Here is a 24,247-nt window from a genome sequence, read left to right on the forward strand (position 1 = left end):
AGCACAAGACCTTCACAGCCGTCTACACATCATAGGGGAGATCTCCTGACACCTTCTCTCCATCTACCTGATGATCCTGAGGAGCACTGGGATCTTCTTGGTTACAGTCCTGTGGAAGAAGAGGACGGGGACATCTATCTGGTGTTGTCCTCTTACTGGATAGATCTGGAGGAAACACATACAGGGACTGACTTCATTCTCTACATACAGATAATTATAGGCTGTGTGTATTTAGTCCTGTCTATTACCTGGTGATGTGAGGGGCTGGGGAACCTCCATTATGACGTCCTTGTACAGATCCCTGTGTCCTTCTAAATACTCCCACTCCTCCATGGAGAAATAGACAGCGACATCCTCATCCTGACATCTTATAGGAACCTAACACATACAATGATACCGTCATCCCCTGATCCCTTCATAGTGTTACTGTATAATGTCCCAGCATTCCCAGCAGTGTCACCTCTCCAGTCAGCAGCTCAATCATCTTGTAGAAGAGTTCTAGGATCTTCTGGTCATTGATGTCCTCATGGATCAGGGGGTGAGGTGGAGGCCCCGTGATTGGGCTCAGGGGTCTTCCCCATCCCTCAGACACAGGGTCCTGACAGCGATCACTAGAGGTCTTCTTCACCACTGTGTAATCCTGGTTATGGAGAGACACATTAATAAATCTCACTACAGACATTTCTAGAGTCCTCACCTCTCCAGTTCTGTCCATCTGTTATTCCCATAGATAAGAATGATGTAATGTGACGTCATCAGAATCTCTCACCTCTCCAGTGAGACAGAAGAGGATCTCTAGGGTGAGGTGTAATATCCTCTCCGCCATCTTGTCTCTGTCCATATCCATCCTTGATGGGTAAATCAGAAAAATTCTCTTTTGTAGAAGATCTTCACTGAGAGGATCCGATATTGTAGAGACCTGAATGAGATCCGATGTAACATCATAAGAATCCTGTGTAATAATACAATTACTGGAGATAATAAGGGAAACATATGAGGAGATTTATTATTTTACATATATGTCTCTGTAGTATTAATATGGGTCAGATCTTCACCCTGAAACAAATATTGTAAAAGTCACAGACAGATGGAGAAGTCCCATCTATGATCAGCTCTAATCCTGCCATCTCCACCGTTCTCATTACACAAGTATAAAACATTAGCTGAAGAGCCCGGCGCTGCCCGGGCATAGTAACTACAGTTAGTTAAAACAAATTATAATGATTATATCTATCTCTACATATAAAGCTGAGTGTATAGCGCCGCCCACTCCGCATAGCCACATTCACGTTAATATCCCACTTCATCCCATCAGCCAGAGCCACCGGACTACTACCCCTAATATCCCACATCATCCCATCACAGCCACCAGACTACTACCCCTAATATCCCACATCATCCCATCAGCCAGAGCCACCGGACTACTACCCCTAATATCCCACATCATCCAATCACCCAGAGCTACCGGACTACTACTCCTAATATCCCACATCATCCCGTCAGCCAGAGCTACCAGACTACTACCATTAATATCCCACATCATCCCATCAGCCAGAGCCACCGGACTACTACCCCTAATATCCCACATCATCTCGTCAGCCAGAGCCACCGGACTACTACCACTAATATCCCACATCATCCCATCAGCCAGAGCCACCGGACTACTACCCCTAATATCCCACATCATCTCGTCAGCCAGAGCCACCGGACTACTACCCCTAATATCCATCATCATCCCATCAGCCAGAGCCATCGGACAACTACCCTTAATATCCCACATCATCTCGTCAGCCAGAGCCACTGGACTACTACCACTAATATCCCACATCATCCCATCAGCCAGAGCAACCGGACTACTCCCCCTAATATCCCACATCATCCCGTCAGCCAGAGCCACCGGACTACTACCCCTAATATCCCACATCATCTCGACAGCCAGAGCCACCGGACAACTACCCCTAATATCCCACATCATCCCGTCAGCCAGAGCAACCAGACTACTACCCCTAATACCCCACATCATCCCATCAGCCAGAGCCGCCGGACTACTACCACCAAAATCCCACATCATCCCGTCAGCCAGAGCCACCGGACTACTACCCTTAATATCCCACATCATCTCGTCAGCCAGAGCTACCGGACTACTACCCCTAATACCCCACATCATCCCATCAGCCAGAGCTGCCGGACTACTACCTCTAATATCACACATCATCCCATCAGCCAGAGCCACCGGACTACTACCCCTAATATCCCACATGATCCCGTCAGCCAGAGCAACCGGACTACTCCCCCTAATATTCCACATCATCCCATCAGCCAGAGCCACCAGACTACTACCCTTAATATCCCACATCATCCCATCAGCCAGAGCTACCGGACTACTACCCTTAATATCCCACATCATCCCGTCAGCCAGAGCCACCGGACTACTACCCTTAATATCCCACATCATCCCACCAGAGCTACCGGACTACTACCTCTAATATCCCACATCATCCCGTAAGCCAGAGCTACCGGACTACTCCCCTAATATCCCACATCATCCCGTCAGCTAGAGCCACCGGACTACTACTACCCCTAATATCGCACATCATCCCGTCAGCCAGAGTCACCGGACTACTACCCCTAATCAGCCAGAGCCACCGGACAACTACCACTAATATCCCACATCATCCCGTCACAGCCGCTGGACTACTCCCCCTAATATCCCACATCATCCCGTCAGCCAGAGCCACCGGACTACTACCCTTAATATCCCACATCATCTCGTCAGCCAGAGCCACCGGACTACTACCCCTAATATCCCACATCATCTCGTCAGCCAGAGCCACCGGACTACTACCCCTAATATCCCACATCATCCCGTCAGCCAGAGCCACCGGACAACTACCACTAATATCCCACATCATCCCGTCAGCCAGAGCCACCGGACTACTACCACTAATATCCCACATCATCCCGTCAGCCAGAGCCACCGGACTACTCCCCTTAATATCCCACAATATCTCGTCAGCCAGAGCCACCGGACTACTACCCCTAATATCCCACATCATCCCGTCAGCCAGAGATACCAGACTACAACCACTAATATCCCACATCATCCCATCAGCCAGAGCCACCGGACTACTACCCCTAATATCCCACATCATCCCGTCAGCAAGAGCAACCAGTCTACTACTACCCCTAATATCCCACATCATCCCGTCAGCCAGAGCCACCGGACTACTACCACTAATATCCCACATCATCCCGTCAGCCAGAGCCACCGGACTACTACCTCTAATATCCCACATCATTCCGTCAGCCAGAGCCACCGGACTACTCCCCTTAATATCCCACATCATCTCGTCAGCCATGGCTACCAGACTACTACCACTAATATACCACATCATCCCGTCAGCCAGAGCAACCGGACTACTCCCCCTAATATCCCACGTCATCCCGTCAGCCAGAGCAACCGGACTACAACACATAATATCCCACATCATCCCGTCAGCCAGAGCCACCGGACTACTCCCCCTAATATCCCACATCATCCCATCAGCCAGAGCTACCGGACTACTACCCCTAATATCCCACATCATCCCGTCAGCCAGAGCTATCGGACTACTACCCCTAATATCCCACAACATCCCGTCAGCCAGAGCTACCGGACAACTACCCCTAATATCCCACATCATCCTGTCAGCCAGAGCTACTGGACTACTACCCCTAATATCCCACATCATCCTGTCAGCCAGAGCTACTGGACTACTACCACTAATATCCCACATCATCCCGTCAGCAAGAGCCACCGGACTACTACCTCTAATATCCCACATCATTCCGTCAGCCAGAGCCACCGGACTACTCCCCTTAATATCCCACATCATCTCGTCAGCCATGGCTACCAGACTACTACCACTAATATACCACATCATCCTGTCAGCCAGAGCCACCAGACTACTACCTCTAATATCCCACATCATCCCGTCAGCCAGAACCACCGGACTACTACCCCTAATATCCCACATCATCCCGTCAGCCAGAGCCACCGGACTACTCCCCCTAATATCCCACATCATCCCGTCAGCCAGAGCCACCGGACTACTACTACCCCTAATATCGCACATCATCCCGTCAGCCAGAGCCACCGGACTACTACCCCTAATCAGCCAGAGCCACCGGACAACTACCACTAATATCCCACATCATCCCGTCACAGCCGCTGGACTACTCCCCCTAATATCCCACATCATCCCGTCAGCCAGAGCCACCGGACTACTACCCTTAATATCCCACATCATCTCGTCAGCCAGAGCCACCGGACTACTACCCCTAATATCCCACATCATCTCGTCAGCCAGAGCCACCGGACTACTACCCCTAATATCCCACATCATCCCGTCAGCCAGAGCCACCGGACAACTACCACTAATATCCCACATCATCCCGTCAGCCAGAGCCACCGGACTACTACCACTAATATCCCACATCATCCCGTCAGCCAGAGCCACCGGACTACTCCCCTTAATATCCCACAATATCTCGTCAGCCAGAGCCACCGGACTACTACCCCTAATATCCCACATCATCCCGTCAGCCAGAGATACCAGACTACAACCACTAATATCCCACATCATCCCATCAGCCAGAGCCACCGGACTACTACCCCTAATATCCCACATCATCCCGTCAGCAAGAGCAACCAGTCTACTACTACCCCTAATATCCCACATCATCCCGTCAGCCAGAGCCACCGGACTACTACCACTAATATCCCACATCATCCCGTCAGCCAGAGCCACCGGACTACTACCTCTAATATCCCACATCATTCCGTCAGCCAGAGCCACCGGACTACTCCCCTTAATATCCCACATCATCTCGTCAGCCATGGCTACCAGACTACTACCACTAATATACCACATCATCCCGTCAGCCAGAGCAACCGGACTACTCCCCCTAATATCCCACGTCATCCCGTCAGCCAGAGCAACCGGACTACAACACATAATATCCCACATCATCCCGTCAGCCAGAGCCACCGGACTACTCCCCCTAATATCCCACATCATCCCATCAGCCAGAGCTACCGGACTACTACCCCTAATATCCCACATCATCCCGTCAGCCAGAGCCACCGGACTACTACCCCTTATATCCCACAACATCCCGTCAGCCAGAGCTACCGGACAACTACCCCTAATATCCCACATCATCCTGTCAGCCAGAGCTACTGGACTACTACCCCTAATATCCCACATCATCCTGTCAGCCAGAGCTACTGGACTACTACCACTAATATCCCACATCATCCCGTCAGCAAGAGCCACCGGACTACTCCCCCTAATATCCCACATCATCCCATCAGCCAGAGCTACCGGACTACTACCCCTAATATCCCACATCATCCCGTCAGCCAGAGCCACCGGACTACTACCCCTTATATCCCACAACATCCCGTCAGCCAGAGCTACCGGACAACTACCCCTAATATCCCACATCATCCTGTCAGCCAGAGCTACTGGACTACTACCCCTAATATCCCACATCATCCTGTCAGCCAGAGCTACTGGACTACTACCACTAATATCCCACATCATCCCGTCAGCCAGAGCCACCGGACTACTCCCCCTAATATCCCACATCATCCCATCAGCCAGAGCTACCGGACTACTACCCCTAATATCCCACATCATCCCGTCAGCCAGAGCCACCGGACTACTACCCCTTATATCCCACAACATCCCGTCAGCCAGAGCTACCGGACAACTACCCCTAATATCCCACATCATCCTGTCAGCCAGAGCTACTGGACTACTACCCCTAATATCCCACATCATCCTGTCAGCCAGAGCTACTGGACTACTACCACTAATATCCCACATCATCCCGTCAGCAAGAGCCACCGGACTACTACCTCTAATATCCCACATCATTCCGTCAGCCAGAGCCACCGGACTACTCCCCTTAATATCCCACATCATCTCGTCAGCCATGGCTACCAGACTACTACCACTAATATACCACATCATCCTGTCAGCCAGAGCCACCAGACTACTACCTCTAATATCCCACATCATCCCGTCAGCCAGAACCACCGGACTACTACCCCTAATATCCCACATCATCCCGTCAGCCAGAGCCACCGGACTACTCCCCCTAATATCCCACATCATCCCGTCAGCCAGAGCTACCGGACTACTACCCTTAATATCCCACATCATCCCATCAGCCAGAGCAACCGGACTACTCCCCCTAATATCCCACGTCATCCCGTCAGCCAGAGCAACCGGACTACTACACATAATATCCCACATCATCCCGTCAGCAAGAGCCACCGGACTACTCCCCCTAATATCCCACATCATCCCATCAGCCAGAGCTACCGGACTACTACCCCTAATATCCCACATCATCCCGTCAGCCAGAGCTATCGGACTACTACCCCTAATATCCCACAACATCCCGTCAGCCAGAGCTACCGGACAACTACCCCTAATATCCCACATCATCCTGTCAGCCAAAGCTACGGGACTACTACCCCTAATATCCCACATCATCCCGTCAGCCAGAGCCACCGGACAACTACTACTAATATCCCACAACATCCCATCAGCCAGAGACACCGGACTACTACCCCTAATATCTAATATCCCACATCATCCCGTCAGCCAAAGCTAGCGGACTACTACCCTAATATTCCACATCATCCCGTTAGCCAGAGCCACCGGACTACTACCCCTAATATCCCACATCATCCCATCAGCCAAAGCTACCGGACTACTACCCTAATATTCCACATCATCCCGTTAGCCAGAGCCACCGGACTACTACCCCTAATATCCCACATCATCCCGTCAGCCAGAGCTGCCGTACTACTACCCCTAATATCCCACATCATCCCGTCAGCCAGAGCCACCGGAATACTACCCCTAATATCCCACATCATCCCGTCAGCCAGAGCCGCCGGACTACTACCTCTAATATCCCACATCATCCCGTCAGCCAGAGCAACCGGATTACTACTACCCGTAATATCCCACATCATCCAGTCAGCCAGAGCCACCGGACTACTACCCCTAATATCCCACATCATCCCGTCAGCCAGAGCCACCGGACAACTACTACTAATATCCCACAACATCCCATCAGTCAGAGACACCGGACTACTACCCCTAATATCCCACATCATCTCGTCAGTCAGAGCCACCGGACTACTACCACTGATATCCCACATCATCCCGTCACAGCCGCTGGATTACTACCCCTAATATCCCACATCATCCCGTCAGCCAGAGCTACCGGACTACTACCCCTAATATCCCACATCATCCTGTCAGCCAGAGCTACCGGACTACTACCCCTAATATCCCACATCATCCCGTCAGCCAGAGCCACCGGACTACTACCCCTAATATCCCACATCATCCCGTCAGCCAGAGCCACCGGACAACTACTGCTAATATCCCACAACATCCCATCAGTCAGAGACACCGGACTACTACCCCTAATATCCCACATCATCCCGTCAGCCAAAGCTACCGGACTACTACCCTAATATTCCACATCATCCCGTTAGCCAGAGCCACCAGACTACTACCCCTAATATCCCACATCATCCCGTCAGCCAAAGCTACCGGACTACTACCCTAATATTCCACATCATCCCGTTAGCCAGAGCCACCGGACTACTACCCCTAATATCCAACATCATCCCGTCAGCCAGAGCTGCCAGACTACTACCCCTAATATCCCACATCATCCCGTCAGCCAGAGCCACCGGAATACTACCCCTAATATCACACATCATCCCATCAGCCAGAGCCACCGGACTACTACCCCTAATATCCCACATCTTCCCGTCAGCCAGAGCCGCCGGATTACTACTACCCGTAATATCCCACATCATCCCGTCACAGCCGCCGGATTACTACCCCTAATATCCCACATCATCTCGTCAGTCAGAGCCACCGGACTACTACCACTGATATCCCACATCATCCCGTCACAGCCGCTGGATTACTACTCCTAATATCCCACATCGTCTCGTCAGTCAGAGCCGCCGGACTACTACCTCTAATATCCCACATCATCCCGTCAGCCAGAGCAACCGGATTACTACCCCTAATATCCCACATCATCCCGTCACAGCCGACGGATTACTACCCCTAATATCCCACATCATCTCGTCAGTCAGAACCACCGGACTACTACCCTTAATATCCCACATCATCCCGTCAGCCAGAGCCACCGGACTACTACCCCTAATATCCCACATCATCTCGTCAGCCATGGCTACCAGACTACTACCACTAATATCCCACATCATCCCGTCAGCCAGAGCCACCAGACTACTACCCCTAATATCCCACATCATCTCGTCAGCCAGAGCCACCGGACTACTACCCCTAATATCCCACATCATCCCGTCAGCCAGAGCCACCGGACTACTACCTCTAATATCCCACATCATCCCGTCAGCCAGAGCCACCGGACTACTACCCCTAATATCCCACATCATCCCGTCAGCCAGAGCCACCGGACTACTCCCCCTAATATCCCACATCATCCTGTCAGCCAGAGCAACCGGACTCCTCCCCCTAATATCCCACATCATCCCGTCAGCCAGAGCTGCCGGACTACTACCCCTATTATCCCACATCATCCCATCAGCCAGAGCAACCGGACTACTCCCCCTAATATCCCACGTCATCCCGTCAGCCAGAGCAACCGGACTACTCCCCCTAATATCCCACATCATCCCGTCAGCCAGAGCCACCGGACTACTCCCCCTAAAATCACACATCATCCCGTCAGCCAGAGCTACCGGACTACTACCCCTAATATCCCACATCATCCGGTCACAGCCACAGGACTACTCCCCCTAATATCTCACATCATCCCGTCAGCCAGAGCCACCGGACTACTACCCCTAATATCCCACATCATCCCATCAGCCAGAGCTACCGGACTACTACCCCTAATTTCCCACATCATCCCGTCAGCCAGAGTTAGCAGACTACTATCCCTAATATCCCACATCATCCCGTCAGCCAGAGCCACCGGACTAATACCCCTAATATCCCACATCATCCCATCACCCAGAGCCGCCGGACTACTATCTCTAATATCCCACATCATTCCGTCAGCCAGAGCAACCGGATTACTACTACCCGTAATATCCCACATCATCCCGTCACAGCCGCCGGATTACTACCCCTAATATCCCACATCATCTCGTCAGTCAGAGCCACCGGACTACTACCACTGATATCCCACATCATCCCGTCACAGCCGCTGGATTACTACCCCTAATATCCCACATCGTCTCGTCAGTCAGAGCCGCCGGACTACTACCTCTAATATCCCACATCATCCCATCAGCCAGAGCAACCGGATTACTACCCCTAATATCCCACATCATCCCGTCATAGCCGACGGATTACTACCCCTAATATCCCACATCATCTCGTCAGTCAGAACCACCGGACTACTACCCTTAATATCCCACATCATCCCGTCAGCCAGAGCCACCGGACTACTACCCCTAATATCCCACATCATCTCGTCAGCCATGGCTACCAGACTACTACCACTAATATCCCACATCATCCCGTCAGCCAGAGCCACCAGACTACTACCCCTAATATCCCACATCATCTTGTCAGCCAGAGCCACCGGACTACTACCCCTAATATCCCACATCATCCCGTCAGCCAGAGCCACCGGACTACTACCTCTAATATCCCACATCATCCCGTCAGCCAGAGCCACCGGACTACTCCCCCTAATATCCCACATCATCCTGTCAGCCAGAGCAACCGGACTCCTCCCCCTAATATCCCACATCATCCCGTCAGCCAGAGCTGCCGGACTACTACGCCTATTATCCCACATCATCCCATCAGCCAGAGCAACCGGACTACTCCCCCTAATATCCCACGTCATCCCGTCAGCCAGAGCAACCGGACTACTCCCCCTAATATCCCACATCATCCCGTCAGCCAGAGCCACCGGACTACTCCCCCTAATATCCCACATCATCCCGTCAGCCAGAGCTACCGGACTACTACCCCTAATATCCCACATCATCCGGTCACAGCCACCGGACTACTCCCCCTAATATCTCACATCATCCCGTCAGCCAGAGCCACCGGACTACTACCCCTAATATCCCACATCATCCCATCAGCCAGAGCTACCGGACTACTACCCCTAATATCCCACATCATCCCGTCAGCCAGAGTTACCAGACTACTATCCCTAATATCTCACATCATCCCGTCAGCCAGAGCCACCGGACTAATACCCCTAATATCCCACATCATCCCATCACCCAGAGCCACCGGACTACTACCCCTAATATCCCACATCATCCCGTCAGCCAGAGCCACCGGACTACTACCCCTATTATCCCACTTCATCCCATCACCCAGAGCCACCGGACTACTACCCCTAATATCCCACATCATCCCGTCAGCCATAGCCACCGGACTACTACCCTTAATATCCCACATCATCCCGTCAGCCAGAGCCACCGGACTACTACCCCTAATATCCCACATCATCCAATCACCCAGAGCCACCGGACTACTACCACTAATATCCCACATCATCCCGTCAGCCAGAGCCACCGGACTACTACCCCTAATATCCCACATCATCCAATCAGCCAGAGCCACCGGACTACTACCCCTAATATCCCACATCATCCCGTCAGCCAGAGCCACCGGACTACTACCCCTAATATCCCACATCATCCAATCAGCCAGAGCCACCGGACTACTACCACTAATATCCCACATCATCTCGTCAGCCATGGCTACCAGACTACTACCACTAATATCCCACATCATCCCGTCAGCCAGAGCCACCAGGCTTCTACCTCTAATATCCCACATCATCCTGTCAGCCAGAGCCACCGGACAACTATCCCTAATATCCCACATCATCCCATCAGCCAGAGCTACCGGACTACTCCCCTTAATATCCCACATCATCTCGTCAGCCATGGCTACCAGACTACTACCACTAATATCCCACATCATCCCGTCAGCCAGAGCCACCAGACTACTACCTCTAATATCCCACATCATCCTGTCAGCCAGAGCCACCGGACAACTATCCCTAATATCCCACATCATCCTGTCAGCCAGAGTAACCGGACTACTCCCCCTTTAATATCCCACATCATCCCGTCAGCCAGAGCTACCGGACTACTACCCTTAATATCGCACATCATCTCGTCAGCCAGAGCCACCGGACTACTACCACTAATATCCCACATCATCCCATCAACCAGAGCAACCGGACTACTCCCCCTAATATCCCACATCATCCCGTCAGCCAGAGCAACCGGACTACTCCCCCTAATATCCCACATCATCCCGTCAGCCAGAGCCACCGGACTACTCCCCCTAATATCACACATCATCCCGTCAGCCAGAGCTACCGGACTACTACCCCTAATATCCCACATCATCCGGTCACAGCCACAGGACTACTCCCCCTAATATCTCACATCATCCCGTCAGCCAGAGCCACCGGACTACTACCCCTAATATCCCACATCATCCCATCAGCCAGAGCTACCGGACTACTACCCCTAATATCCCACATCATCCCGTCAGCCAGAGTTAGCAGACTACTATCCCTAATATCCCACATCATCCCGTCAGCCAGAGCCACCGGACTAATACCCCTAATATCCCACATCATCCCATCACCCAGAGCCGCCGGACTACTATCTCTAATATCCCACATCATCCCGTCAGCCAGAGCAACCGGATTACTACTACCCGTAATATCCCACATCATCCCGTCACAGCCGCCGGATTACTACCCCTAATATCCCACATCATCTCGTCAGTCAGAGCCACCGGACTACTACCACTGATATCCCACATCATCCCGTCACAGCCGCTGGATTACTACCCCTAATATCCCACATCGTCTCGTCAGTCAGAGCCGCCGGACTACTACCTCTAATATCCCACATCATCCCGTCAGCCAGAGCAACCGCATTACTACCCCTAATATCCCACATCATCCCTTCACAGCCGACGGATTACTACCCCTAATATCCCACATCATCTCGTCAGTCAGAACCACCGGACTACTACCCTTAATATCCCACATCATCCCGTCAGCCAGAGCCACCGGACTACTACCCCTAATATCCCACATCATCTCGTCAGCCATGGCTACCAGACTACTACCACTAATATCCCACATCATCTTGTCAGCCAGAGCCACCGGACTACTACCCCTAATATCCCACATCATCTTGTCAGCCAGAGCCACCGGACTACTACCCCTAATATCCCACATCATCCCGTCAGCCAGAGCCACCGGACTACTACCTCTAATATCCCACATCATCCCGTCAGCCAGAGCCACCGGACTACTACCCCTAATATCCCACATCATCCCGTCAGCCAGAGCCACCGGACCACTCCCCCTAATATCCCACATCATCCTGTCAGCCAGAGCAACCGGACTCCTCCCCCTAATATCCCACATCATCCCGTCAGCCAGAGCTGCCGGACTACTACCCCTATTATCCCACATCATCCCATCAGCCAGAGCAACCGGACTACTCCCCCTAATATCCCACGTCATCCCGTCAGCCAGAGCAACCGGACTACTCCCCCTAATATCCCACATCATCCCGTCAGCCAGAGCCACCGGACTACTCCCCCTAATATCCCACATCATCCCGTCAGCCAGAGCTACCGGACTACTACCCCTAATATCCCACATCATCCGGTCACAGCCACCGGACTACTCCCCCTAATATCTCACATCATCCCGTCAGCCAGAGCCACCGGACTACTACCCCTAATATCCCACATCATCCCATCAGCCAGAGCTACCGGACTACTACCCCTAATATCCCACATCATCCCGTCAGCCAGAGTTACCAGACTACTATCCCTAATATCCCACATCATCCCGTCAGCCAGAGCCACCGGACTAATACCCCTAATATCCCACATCATCCCATCACCCAGAGCCACCGGACTACTCCCCCTAATATCCCACATCATCCTGTCAGCCAGAGCAACCGGACTACTCCCCCTAATATCCCACATCATCCCGTCAGCCAGAGCTACCGGACTACTACCCTTAATATCGCACATCATCTCGTCAGCCAGAGCCACCGGACTACTACCACTAATATCCCACATCATCCCGTCAGCCAGAGCAACCGGACTACTCCCCCTAATATCCCACGTCATCCCGTCAGCCAGAGCAACCGGACTACTCCCCCTAATATCCCACATCATCCCGTCAGCCAGAGCCACCGGACTACTCCCCCTAATATCCCACATCATCCCGTCAGCCAGAGCTACCGGACTACTACCCCTAATATCCCACATAATCCCATCAGCCAGAGCTACCGGACTACTACCCCTAATATCCCACATCATCCCGTCAGCTAGAGCTACCAGACTACTACCCCTAATATCCCACAACATCCCGTCAGCCAGAGCTACCGGACAACTACCCCTAATATCCCACATCATCCCGTCAGCCAGAGCTACCGGACTACTACCCCTAATATCCCACATCATCCTGTCAGCCAGAGCTACCGGACTACTACCCCTAATATCCCACATTATCCAGTCAGCCAGAGCCACCGGACAACTACTACTAATATCCCACAACATCCCATCAGCAGAGACACCGGACTACTACCCCTAATATCCCACATCATCCCATCAGCCAGAGCTACCGGACTACTACCCCTAATATCCCACATCATCCCGTCAGCCATAGCCACCGGACTACTACCCTTAATATCCCACATCATCCCGTCAGCCAGAGCCACCGGACTACTACCCCTAATATCCCACATCATCCAATCACCCAGAGCCACCGGACTACTACCACTAATATCCCACATCATCCCGTCAGCCAGAGCCACCGGACTACTACCCTTAATATCCCACATCATCCAATCAGCCAGAGCCACCGGACTACTACCCCTAATATCCCACATCATCCCGTCAGCCAGAGCCACCGGACTACTACCCCTAATATCCCACATCATCCAATCAGCCAGAGCCACCGGACTACTACCACTAATATCCCACATCATCCCGTCAGCCAGAGCCACCGGACTACTCCCCCTAATATCCCACATCATCCCGTCAGCCAGAGCTACCGGACTACTACCCCTAATATCCCACATCATCCCATCAACCAGAGCTACCGGACTACTACCCCTAATATCCCACATCATCCCGTCAGCCAGAGCTACCGGACTACTACCCCTAATATCCCACATCATCCCGTCAGCCAGAGCTACCGGACAACTACCCCTAATATCCCACATCATCCTGTCAGCCAGAGATACTGGACTACTACCCCTAATATCCCACATCATCCCGTCAGCCAGAGCTACCGGACTACTACCCCTAATATCCCACATCATCCTGTCAGCCAGAGCTACCGGACTACTACCCCTAATATCCCACATCATCCAATCAGCCAGAGCCACCGGACTACTACCCCTAATATCCCACATCATCCCGTCAGCCAGAGCCACCGGACTACTACCCCTAATATCCCACATCATCCAATCAGCCAGAGCCACCGGACTACTACCACTAATATCCCACATCATCCCGACAGCCAGAGCCACCAGACTACTACCACTAATATCCCACATCATCCCGTCAGCCAGAGCCACTGGACAACTATCCCTAATATCCCACATCATCCCGTCAGCCAGAGCTACCGGACTACTCCCCTTAATATCCCACATCATCTCGTCAGCCATGGCTACCAGACTACTACCACTAATATCCCACATCATCCCGTCAGCCAGAGCCACCAGACTACTACCTCTAATATCCCACATCATCCTGTCAGCCAGAGCCACCGGACAACTATCCCTAAAATCCCACATCATCCCGTCAGCCAGAGCTACCGGACTACTCCCCTTAATATCCCACATCATCTCGTCAGCCATGGCTACCAGACTACTACCAGTAATATCCCACATCATCCCGTCAGCCAGAGCCACCAGACTACTACCTCTAATATCCCACATCATCCCGTCAGCCAGAGCCACCGGACTACTCCCCCTAATATCCCACATCATCCTGTCAGCCAGAGCAACCGGACTACTCCCCCTAATATCCCACATCATCCCGTCAGCCAGAGCTACCGGACTACTACCCTTAATATCGCACATCATCTCGTCAGCCAGAGCCACCGGACTACTACCACTAATATCCCACATCATCCCTTCAGCCAGAGCAACCGGACTACTCCCCCTAATATCCCACGTCATCCCGTCAGCCAGAGCAACCGGACTACTCCCCCTAATATCCCACATCATCCCGTCAGCCAGAGCCACCGGACTACTCCCCCTAATATCCCACATCATCCCGTCAGCCAGAGCTACCGGACTACTACCCCTAATATCCAACATAATCCCATCAGCCAGAGCTACCGGACTACTACCCCTAATAATCTACATCATCCCGTCAGCCAGAGCTACCGGACTACTACCCCTAATATCCCACAACATCCCGTCAGCCAGAGCTACCGGACAACTACCCCTAATATCCCACATCATCCTGTCAGCCAGAGCTACTGGACTACTACCCCTAATATCCCACATCATCCCGTCAGCCAGAGCTACCGGACTACTACCCCTAATATCCCACATCATCCTGTCAGCCAGAGCTACCGGACTACTACCCCTAATATCCCACATTATCCAGTCAGCCAGAGCCACCGGACAACTACTACTAATATCCCACAACATCCCATCAGCAGAGACACCGGACTACTACCCCTAATATCCCACATCATCCCATCAGCCAGAGCTACCGGACTACTACCCCTAATATCCCACATCATCCCGTCAGCCATAGCCACCGGACTACTACCCTTAATATCCCACATCATCCCGTCAGCCAGAGCCACCGGACTACTACCCCTAATATCTCACATCATCCAATCACCCAGAGCCACCGGACTACTACCACTAATATCCCACATCATCCCGTCAGCCAGAGCCACCGGACTACTACCCCTAATATCCCACATCATCCAATCAGCCAGAGCCACCGGACTACTACCCCTAATATCCCACATCATCCCGTCAGCCAGAGCCACCGGACTACTACCCCTAATATCCCACATCATCCAATCAGCCAGAGCCACCGGACTACTACCACTAATATCCCACATCATCCCGTCAGCCAGAGCCACCGGACTACTCCCCCTAATATCCCACATCATCCCGTCAGCCAGAGCTACCGGACTACTACCCCTAATATCCCACATCATCCCATCAACCAGAGCTACCGGACTACTACCCCTAATATCCCACATCATCCCGTCAGCCAGAGCTACCGGACTACTACCCCTAATATCCCACAACATCCCGTCAGCCAGAGCTACCGGACAACTACCCCTAATATCCCACATCATCCTGTCAGCCAGAGATACTGGACTACTACCCCTAATATCCCACATCATCCTGTCAGCCAGAGCTACCGGACTACTACCCCTAATATCCCACATCATCCAGTCAGCCAGAGCCACCGGACAACTACTACTAATATCCCACATCATCCCATCAGCCAGAGCTACCGGACTACTACCCCTAATATCCCACATCATCCCGTCAGCCATAGCCACCGGACTACTACCCTTAATATCCCACATCATCCCGTCAGCCAGAGCCACCGGACTACTACCCCTAATATCCCACATCATCCAATCACCCAGAGCCACTGGACTACTACCACTAATATCCCACATCATCCCGTCAGCCAGAGCCACCGGACTACTACCCCTAATATCCCACATCATCCAATCAGCCAGAGCCACCGGACTACTACCCCTAATATCCCACATCATCCCGTCAGCCAGAGCCACCGGACTACTACCCCTAATATCCCACATCATCCAATCAGCCAGAGCCACCGGACTACTACCACTAATATCCCACATCATCCCGTCAGCCAGAGCCACCGGACAACTATCCCTAATATCCCACATCATCCCGTCAGCCAGAGCTACCGGACTACTCCCCTTAATATCCCACTGTAAAATATCAGTATTTCTATAATAAAAAATATACAGAGTCCAGCTAGCAGAGGCTCTGCTTACTTTAGAGAAGTGACTGAGTTATTCTGAGTTCCTTGGCTCACACAGCTGTCTCTCTTGTCAAATGTCTATAGGTCACTTGTCAAAGCTGTCAAAATGTGACTATTTAGAGATAATGAATGGTTCTAAAGATCTCAGACTTTAGGCTTAAATATCTCAGACTAAGGTAATGCATAAATAACTGTATGCATATTGTTAAAATAACTAGGGTTCACTTAATATGGAAGAAGTTATGAACATAGTGGCAAGCCACCATATGTGGTTGTAGTTTATAGGTCAGAATAGTATATAAAGCCGGCCTAACTCTTGTTCAGGAGATCTCATATCCCTTGAGACTCTCGAACACCCGGACAACACAGCTGCTCAAGACTATATGTAAGAACAATGTTCGTTTTCTCTTCAAATAATTATTGCATGTCATGAACTTACTTTTCTTCATTTTTGTAATCACTTTTTGAAATGAACAATTAAAAACAAGATTTATTTTATCCTCAATTCAACATTGCTTTTACTTTTGATTCTCAACCGTGCAAGAAGATATATATATATATATATTTTTCTACATTTTGGCGAGCCTGAGCCAGCTTGATCTTTTGTGCTGATTTTGGTTGGCATTCCTTCCTCGATTGTACAAGGGGGGAGCACGAACTCTGCTAAAAACCACCTGTTGTACAAGCCTCCTCAGGAATTCCACTATTTCACGGCACAAGGATCACACTGAACCTGGAGACGACGGGTGAGGATCGTAAAGAGCTGCATGCGTCTCATCCAGACGGAGATCTGAGGATTGCATAAGGACACAGAGGACCATCCATTGACGGGAAAGACTCTCAATAGGTGAGAAAAAATATAATGGATTTTATACATGATTATGCTAAGAAAAGTAACATAGATTTCAAGTTTGTTCATAATCATACGGATGCCCAATTATGGTCTAGTTTGTATAATCAATGTGAGGCAGAAAATGTTAAAATTGACAAAAGGTTTTTCTCAGTAAGAAAATTACAAAGGAAACTTCAGAATGTTATGCAGCTTGTTCATGTGTATAATAGCCTAGTCTTTGAGAAAACTGAACCTAACACCTATAAAACATGCATTGTCACACAAGACATTAATCACACTGACACACCAGGTGACACACAAGAGTCTGACGGGGATTACTTTGATTGTCCAAATTGTTTGATTTTGTCAGAGCATATTGAACAATTGGAAGATCAAATAGATACCAGGACAGAGTTATTGTCTAAATTACGACAAGATATAAAAAGGGTTTCTGCTAACACAAGATCAACAGGTAAACAGGAGGACACTGCTGCGTCATCATTTGTACCAAATATGCAAAATCCAGATGCTTCAGTAGAGGAATTAGAGGCAGTAGAATTACAACGGAAAAAATTACATGACAGAGCAGCACGCATTAATCTGAAAATACACGATCAGCTAATGAAAATTGTAAAAGACATTCCAAATTACAATGATAAGATGGATGCCTTTTATAATGCGGACACTTTTGAATCAAACACAGACAAATACAATCTGAATGATGAGCAAAAGAATAAAATATTCAAAGTTTGGTTACCTTCACATATGGGAAAAAGATTACAGACCACACCCAGATTAAATGATGAGAATGAAATGACAGATAGTACAAAAGAAGACAGACTTAGACAATTAGTATTGTTTACAACTGGAGAAGACATGCCTACAGTTGATATTTTAGGGAGTTTACAAACAAATATTTCTGAAGACCCATTCTCTTTTTTGGTAAAGTTTGAACAGGCCTATAGGATGGTAATGGATCTCAGGCCTCACGAAGAGCCAGCCTCCATGATCAAATTTTTTGTAAAGAAGTTCAAGTACTTAGATCCTGCCTCAGTGCAATTGGCTAACACTCAGCCATCATTGCAAGAAGCAACAGTTTTTATTGACAGAATAAGGAGATCCATGAAACAAAATCAGGTCAAGGCTAAAATAGCGGTAGTTCATGAGAAGGAAGACAGTCAGCTGAAACCTAGAGCCACAGTATTCTCCAAGAGCAGGGATTACATTGAGCATAGAGGTAAAAATACTACACAAAGGAACAATATCCATTGTTATTTTTGTGGTATACCTGGACACTTGAAGTGGCAGTGCAAGAAATTTTTGAGAGCAGAATCAGAGATAGGTACACAAGGAACAGGTAAGCTTGGAAGGGAAAACGGACTCATGCCAAAATCATACACCACACCTTCCGCACCTGCATTACAATTATCTGCACCTGCTCATACTGTCAACAGACAAACACAGTCACCATATGCACCATTAATCAGACAGATCAGAGAAATGACAGTGAAGGAAACAGAGTCAAGGGATAGAATTCCAAGGTCTTTTAAAAAGGACACTGGTCTTCTCCCATCTCCTTCATCTTTCTGACAATCACAGACTATTCCTGTACCACATCCATTGGAATTTGTGACTCGAGTTATATTGGATGACTGTGGAAGACCATTTATCAAAGGAAGTTTAGCAGGCCAGAATGTTGTATTTCTTATTGACACAGGAGCTCAGTTAAGTGTTACAAACCTTGATTTGAAGCTAAACCCAGATTCACCAGTTTTTACATATTGTCGGTTTCAGTGGAAAAGGTGGAACTAAAGCAACCTTAGTTCCCAATGTGATTTTGGAAATACCAAGTTCTTTCAAAACAGAAATTGACATCTGGTATTGTCGTGATTCTGAAAATATACTTGGCACAGATTTTATGCAGAAATTCGGATGGGTAGTTGACCTAGAAAATCAAGTGATCTGGAAAGATTCCAATGGTTGTAAACCGGTAGTCATTGATCCTAATGATTATAGCCATGTTGGAAGTATTTGCTTGAATGATGTGGTGTCATCTGACCATTTGTGGCCTGACACTAATGATGACGAGGTATTGACAGAAATTGTACAGCTTTTTCCTTCTCTTTGGGCTCAGTTCAGGAATGAGGTTGGTACAATGAAAATGTGGTGGTAAATGTGGAAGGATGAGATCCTCCACCACAGCGTCAGTATAAATTGCCTCCAGAATCAATTGACTCTATGTCAAAGATCATACAGGAATTGTTAGATCAAGGTGTTATCCGAAAGGCTAATTCTGTAAGTAACAATCCTTTGTGGTGTGTTTTGAAATCTGATGGTTCTTATCGAATGATATTGGATTTACGGATGTTCAATAAGCATACACCCAATGTCGCGCCAATTGTGGCAGATACTCATGACATGATGGCAAGGTTAAATGCAAAGGCCAAATACTTCTCTGTACTGGACATTAGCAATGGTTTTTTCAGTATACCTCTTGAAAAGAGTTGTCAGTATAAGTTTGCATTTACTTTCTTGGACGAGCAATATCTGTTTTGCAGGTTACCTCAAGGAGCACATTTGTCACCTAGTGTTTTTCATCAGGCATTGGCAAAGGTATTATCCAGATTTTCGAGGCCTGATTGCATTCTGCAATATGTGGATGATATTTTATTGTCTACAGAGGATAAAGAGACACATGTTTCTCTTCTGACAGAATTGTTTGAGTTGTTGCATGATGCAGGGTTGAAATTGAACACCAAAAAGGTCAAATTAATGCAGACTGAGGTCAGATTTTTAGGGGTGCTGTTGAGTCCAGGAAAAAGGCAGCCACTGCAGGAAAGAATTGAGGCAATTGCTTCCCTACCAATTCCGACATCACACAAGGCATTGAGACATTTTTTAGGTCTTATGAATTATTCAAGGGATTTCATTGAGAATTTTGCAGATAAGGCAAGACCTTTATATGATCTTTTGAAAGGTGAAAACAGTGATTACTTTGGTCCTTGGGGTGATGAACAGCAAACCTCATTTGAACAATTGAAAATGAATTTACAAAATGCACCTGCTTTGTCCACAGTAGATCCTTCGGCTCCATTTGCTTTGCAAGTGCACACATCGGAGATTTCTGTTTCTGCTGTGTTACTGCAATTACAGGGAGAAGAGTGGAGAATTTTGGGCTATTTTTCAAAACTTCTCTCACCTGTTGAAAAAGGTTTTGAGACCTGTGCAAGACACTTGGTAGGTGTGTACTTTGCAGTCAAAGCAACCGAACATATTGTCGGGTTCAACAAAATCATTTTGCAAACTCCTCACTCTACACTAAAACTTCTCTTTGAGAATAATATCCCAGGTGTGTCACATCAGAGATTTGCTCATTGGTTATTGTCATTGTCTCCCAAACAAATTGAGGTAGATTACAAGGCCAAATATGTTCTTCCTCAGCTGATGCAATATGAAGGACAAACTCATGATTGTTTACAGTCTTTTCAGGATCCAAGTCCATCACTTTTCAGACGGAAAGCAGAGGTAACAGACGAACCAATTTTTGTAGATGGTTCCAGATTCTATTCAGATGGGCACTATTATTCAGGATATGCCATTTTTTATCCCAAAAGAGGACAGGTTGTGAAGCACAAATTACCGAGTCATTTTTCAGCTCAAAGAGCAGAGCTAGAAGCAGTAAAAATGGTACTACAGCTGAATGAAGCAGATGATCAGTGTCCCATTGTGATCTACAGTGATAGCTCTTATGTTGTAAGATCACTGACAGATTACTTGTCAGTTTGGGAAAAAAGAGGTTATGTAGATTCATCTAATAAGACTCTTGTTCACAGTGACACACTGAAGACAATTTTCAGGATAGCATCAAAAAACCCTAATGGTTTTGCTATTGTCAAGGTTCCGGCCCATAAAAAATCTGATGATGAATTATCTGTTGGAAATGCAACCGCAGATATGCTAGCCAAAGAGGCAGCCCTGACAGGAGAAGAGGTGTTTGAACCTGAACCTCTCGAGGTTTCAGCAGTTCAAAGAACAGACACGCATATCCCTTCTTTTGCGGAAGAACAAGAAAAAGACTCATCTCTTGTCGCTTCCCGGGTTGATCCAAAACCTCCCTTTGTTTGTGAAAACGGGGTTTTGTGTCATGACTTAAACGGGGAGTTGCGTCCTGTTGTCCCAAGACATCTACAGGTTGAGTTCACAAAATACAATCATGAAAGTTTGGGTCATTTGGGCCAACAAAAATTGTTAGGCATTCTCAGAGAGAAATTTTACTGGGAAAAGATGGAAGAGACAGTGCAAAGTGTTGTTCAATAATGTCTCATTTGTGCCCAAATTAATCCAAGACCAAAAGGACAGAAACCGCCACTACTCCGAATCGCACCTGCAGATGGTCCATGGTCTACGTTACAAATCGACTACATTGGACCGTTACCATCAGGTAAAAATGGTCTCAGGTATGCATTGGTTGTGGTAGATGTTTTTTCTAAGTGGGTTGAAATTTTACCTGTCAGGAAAGATGATGCTTTGTCTACAGCTAGAGCATTAGTTAATCATGTCTTTTGTACTTGGGGGATCCCAAGAATGATCACCTCTGATCGAGGAAGTCACTTTACAGGAAAAATCATGCAAGCCGTTTGTGCTATTCTAGGGGTACGACAGCAGTTTCATGTACCCTACCATCCACAGTCTGCTGGTATTGTGGAAAGGATGAATAGAACAATAAAATCCAGAATTGCCAAGATGTTATTGGACAAAGGCAATACTTGGGTTGATGCAGTACCTTTTGTACTGTTGAGTGTAAGAGGAACAACCTCTGCCACAACTCAGTTTACTCCTTTTGAACTGATGACAGGAAGAAAAATGCCATTGATTTTTCCTCATGAACCATTTTTGTCTACACCACAAAAAGATGCTGTTGCAAGGTCCAAATGGTTGCAATTGTTGCAGGAAAATTTGAAAACGATTCTTCCACATGCTGCATCAAGAATGCAGAGAATGGAGCCACCATATGTATCCAAATTCAAGAAAGGGGCTCTAGTGATGATTAAAACTTTCAGGAAGAATGGACCATGGGAAAGTAATTGGGAAGGTCCCTTTGAAATTATCGAAACCATGGGACAAGTAATGATTCTTGTGCAACGAGCATCTAAGGTGGTTAAAAATACCCGCAGACAACAAAAATTGTGGGTACATGTTGATCAATGCAAACTGTATATTGCAAAATAATGATACTGCATTTCTTTTAGGAAGAAATGGATTCCAATAAGAACTGGAATATGAAACTCCACGTCCTTGACGGAAGGGATTCAACACCAATCCTTCAGGAGAAAAAGACATTTCCCAGGAAAAGCTACTATCTGATGGGAATCACATTTCTGCTGTTTTGTACTGTTTCAACTGTGATCTACGCTGAAGATATTTCACACCATGGAACAAATACTAGTGAAGTGAAGGAACTTTTCAGAGGAACTTTACATCCAAGGAAACCAAGAGGAACGAATCTACAAAGCTTAATAGATGAGGACATACCGGGCGATTCAGTAGATATTACTGGAAACATTTGCATGGGTTTTGGTGCAAAATGCTGTATTGAACTACACTTCATACATGACACTGACATAATATTACACGCAGCCACAGGACCTAAGACGAAGTTCACACAGTTACAAGGAGATTATATACACAATAATAAGACAGGCACATGGGAATGTAGTCCTACAGATGTGTTATTCTGGAATATAGAGATAAGAGGTGAAGAGAGAGCTGTGTGGTCAGGCGACATTACAAATGATATGATCGCAAAAGGGAAAGTTGAAACATCCAAGACAGATGCTCGGTTAAAGACACAACTTTTTGGGAAAGTTTTAGATCCTTCATTTCTTTCTATTACAGAAGGAGACGAGGATTGGGTAAAAACATGGAATTTTCAGATAACCAGTACAAGTACAGGTATCTGTAGTTTTTACAGTTTCAAATACTATAGCTCCAGAAGTAAGGGTTACACCACAAGCAGTATATAGTCAAGAAAATATGTCTCCTTTATTACTAAAATACAGCACGAGGTTAGAGCTACCTTCAGAATCTTTGTTAATATGGACCAAAGATAAATCATTTTTGGGAAGTTTTTCAAATGGTCCAACAAATGTTATACACAGAGGTCAATCCGGTAACGTGAGATGGTTAAATAAGGATTTTATTTTTTCTGTAGATAATCCATCTCCTAAGGATTCTGGACTTTACCAATGTTGCATTTTAACGAAATATAACTACAAACAATGTAGAGATGTAAAGGTAAATA

The 24,247-nt window shown here is 48.2% G+C and overlaps 1 protein-coding gene across 1 annotated transcript in view; it reads right to left on the minus strand.

Annotated features, from left to right (window-relative positions):
• LOC141094126 (uncharacterized) overlaps positions 1-24,247 on the minus strand; it is a 114,475-nt gene that overhangs the window by 84,494 nt on the left and 5,734 nt on the right. The window contains exons 6-8 of the mRNA XM_073579862.1: positions 461-640; positions 249-378; positions 68-165 (exon numbers count right to left, since the gene is read on the minus strand). Of these exons, the coding sequence (XP_073435963.1) occupies positions 68-165; positions 249-378; positions 461-640 (408 nt within the window). The remainder of the gene's footprint in view (positions 1-67; positions 166-248; positions 379-460; positions 641-24,247) is intronic.

Source organism: Dendrobates tinctorius, unplaced genomic scaffold (assembly GCF_039654945.1).
Source record: "Dendrobates tinctorius isolate UK_male_01 unplaced genomic scaffold, ASM3965494v1 ptg000063l, whole genome shotgun sequence".
NCBI classification, from domain to species: domain Eukaryota; kingdom Metazoa; phylum Chordata; class Amphibia; order Anura; family Dendrobatidae; genus Dendrobates; species Dendrobates tinctorius.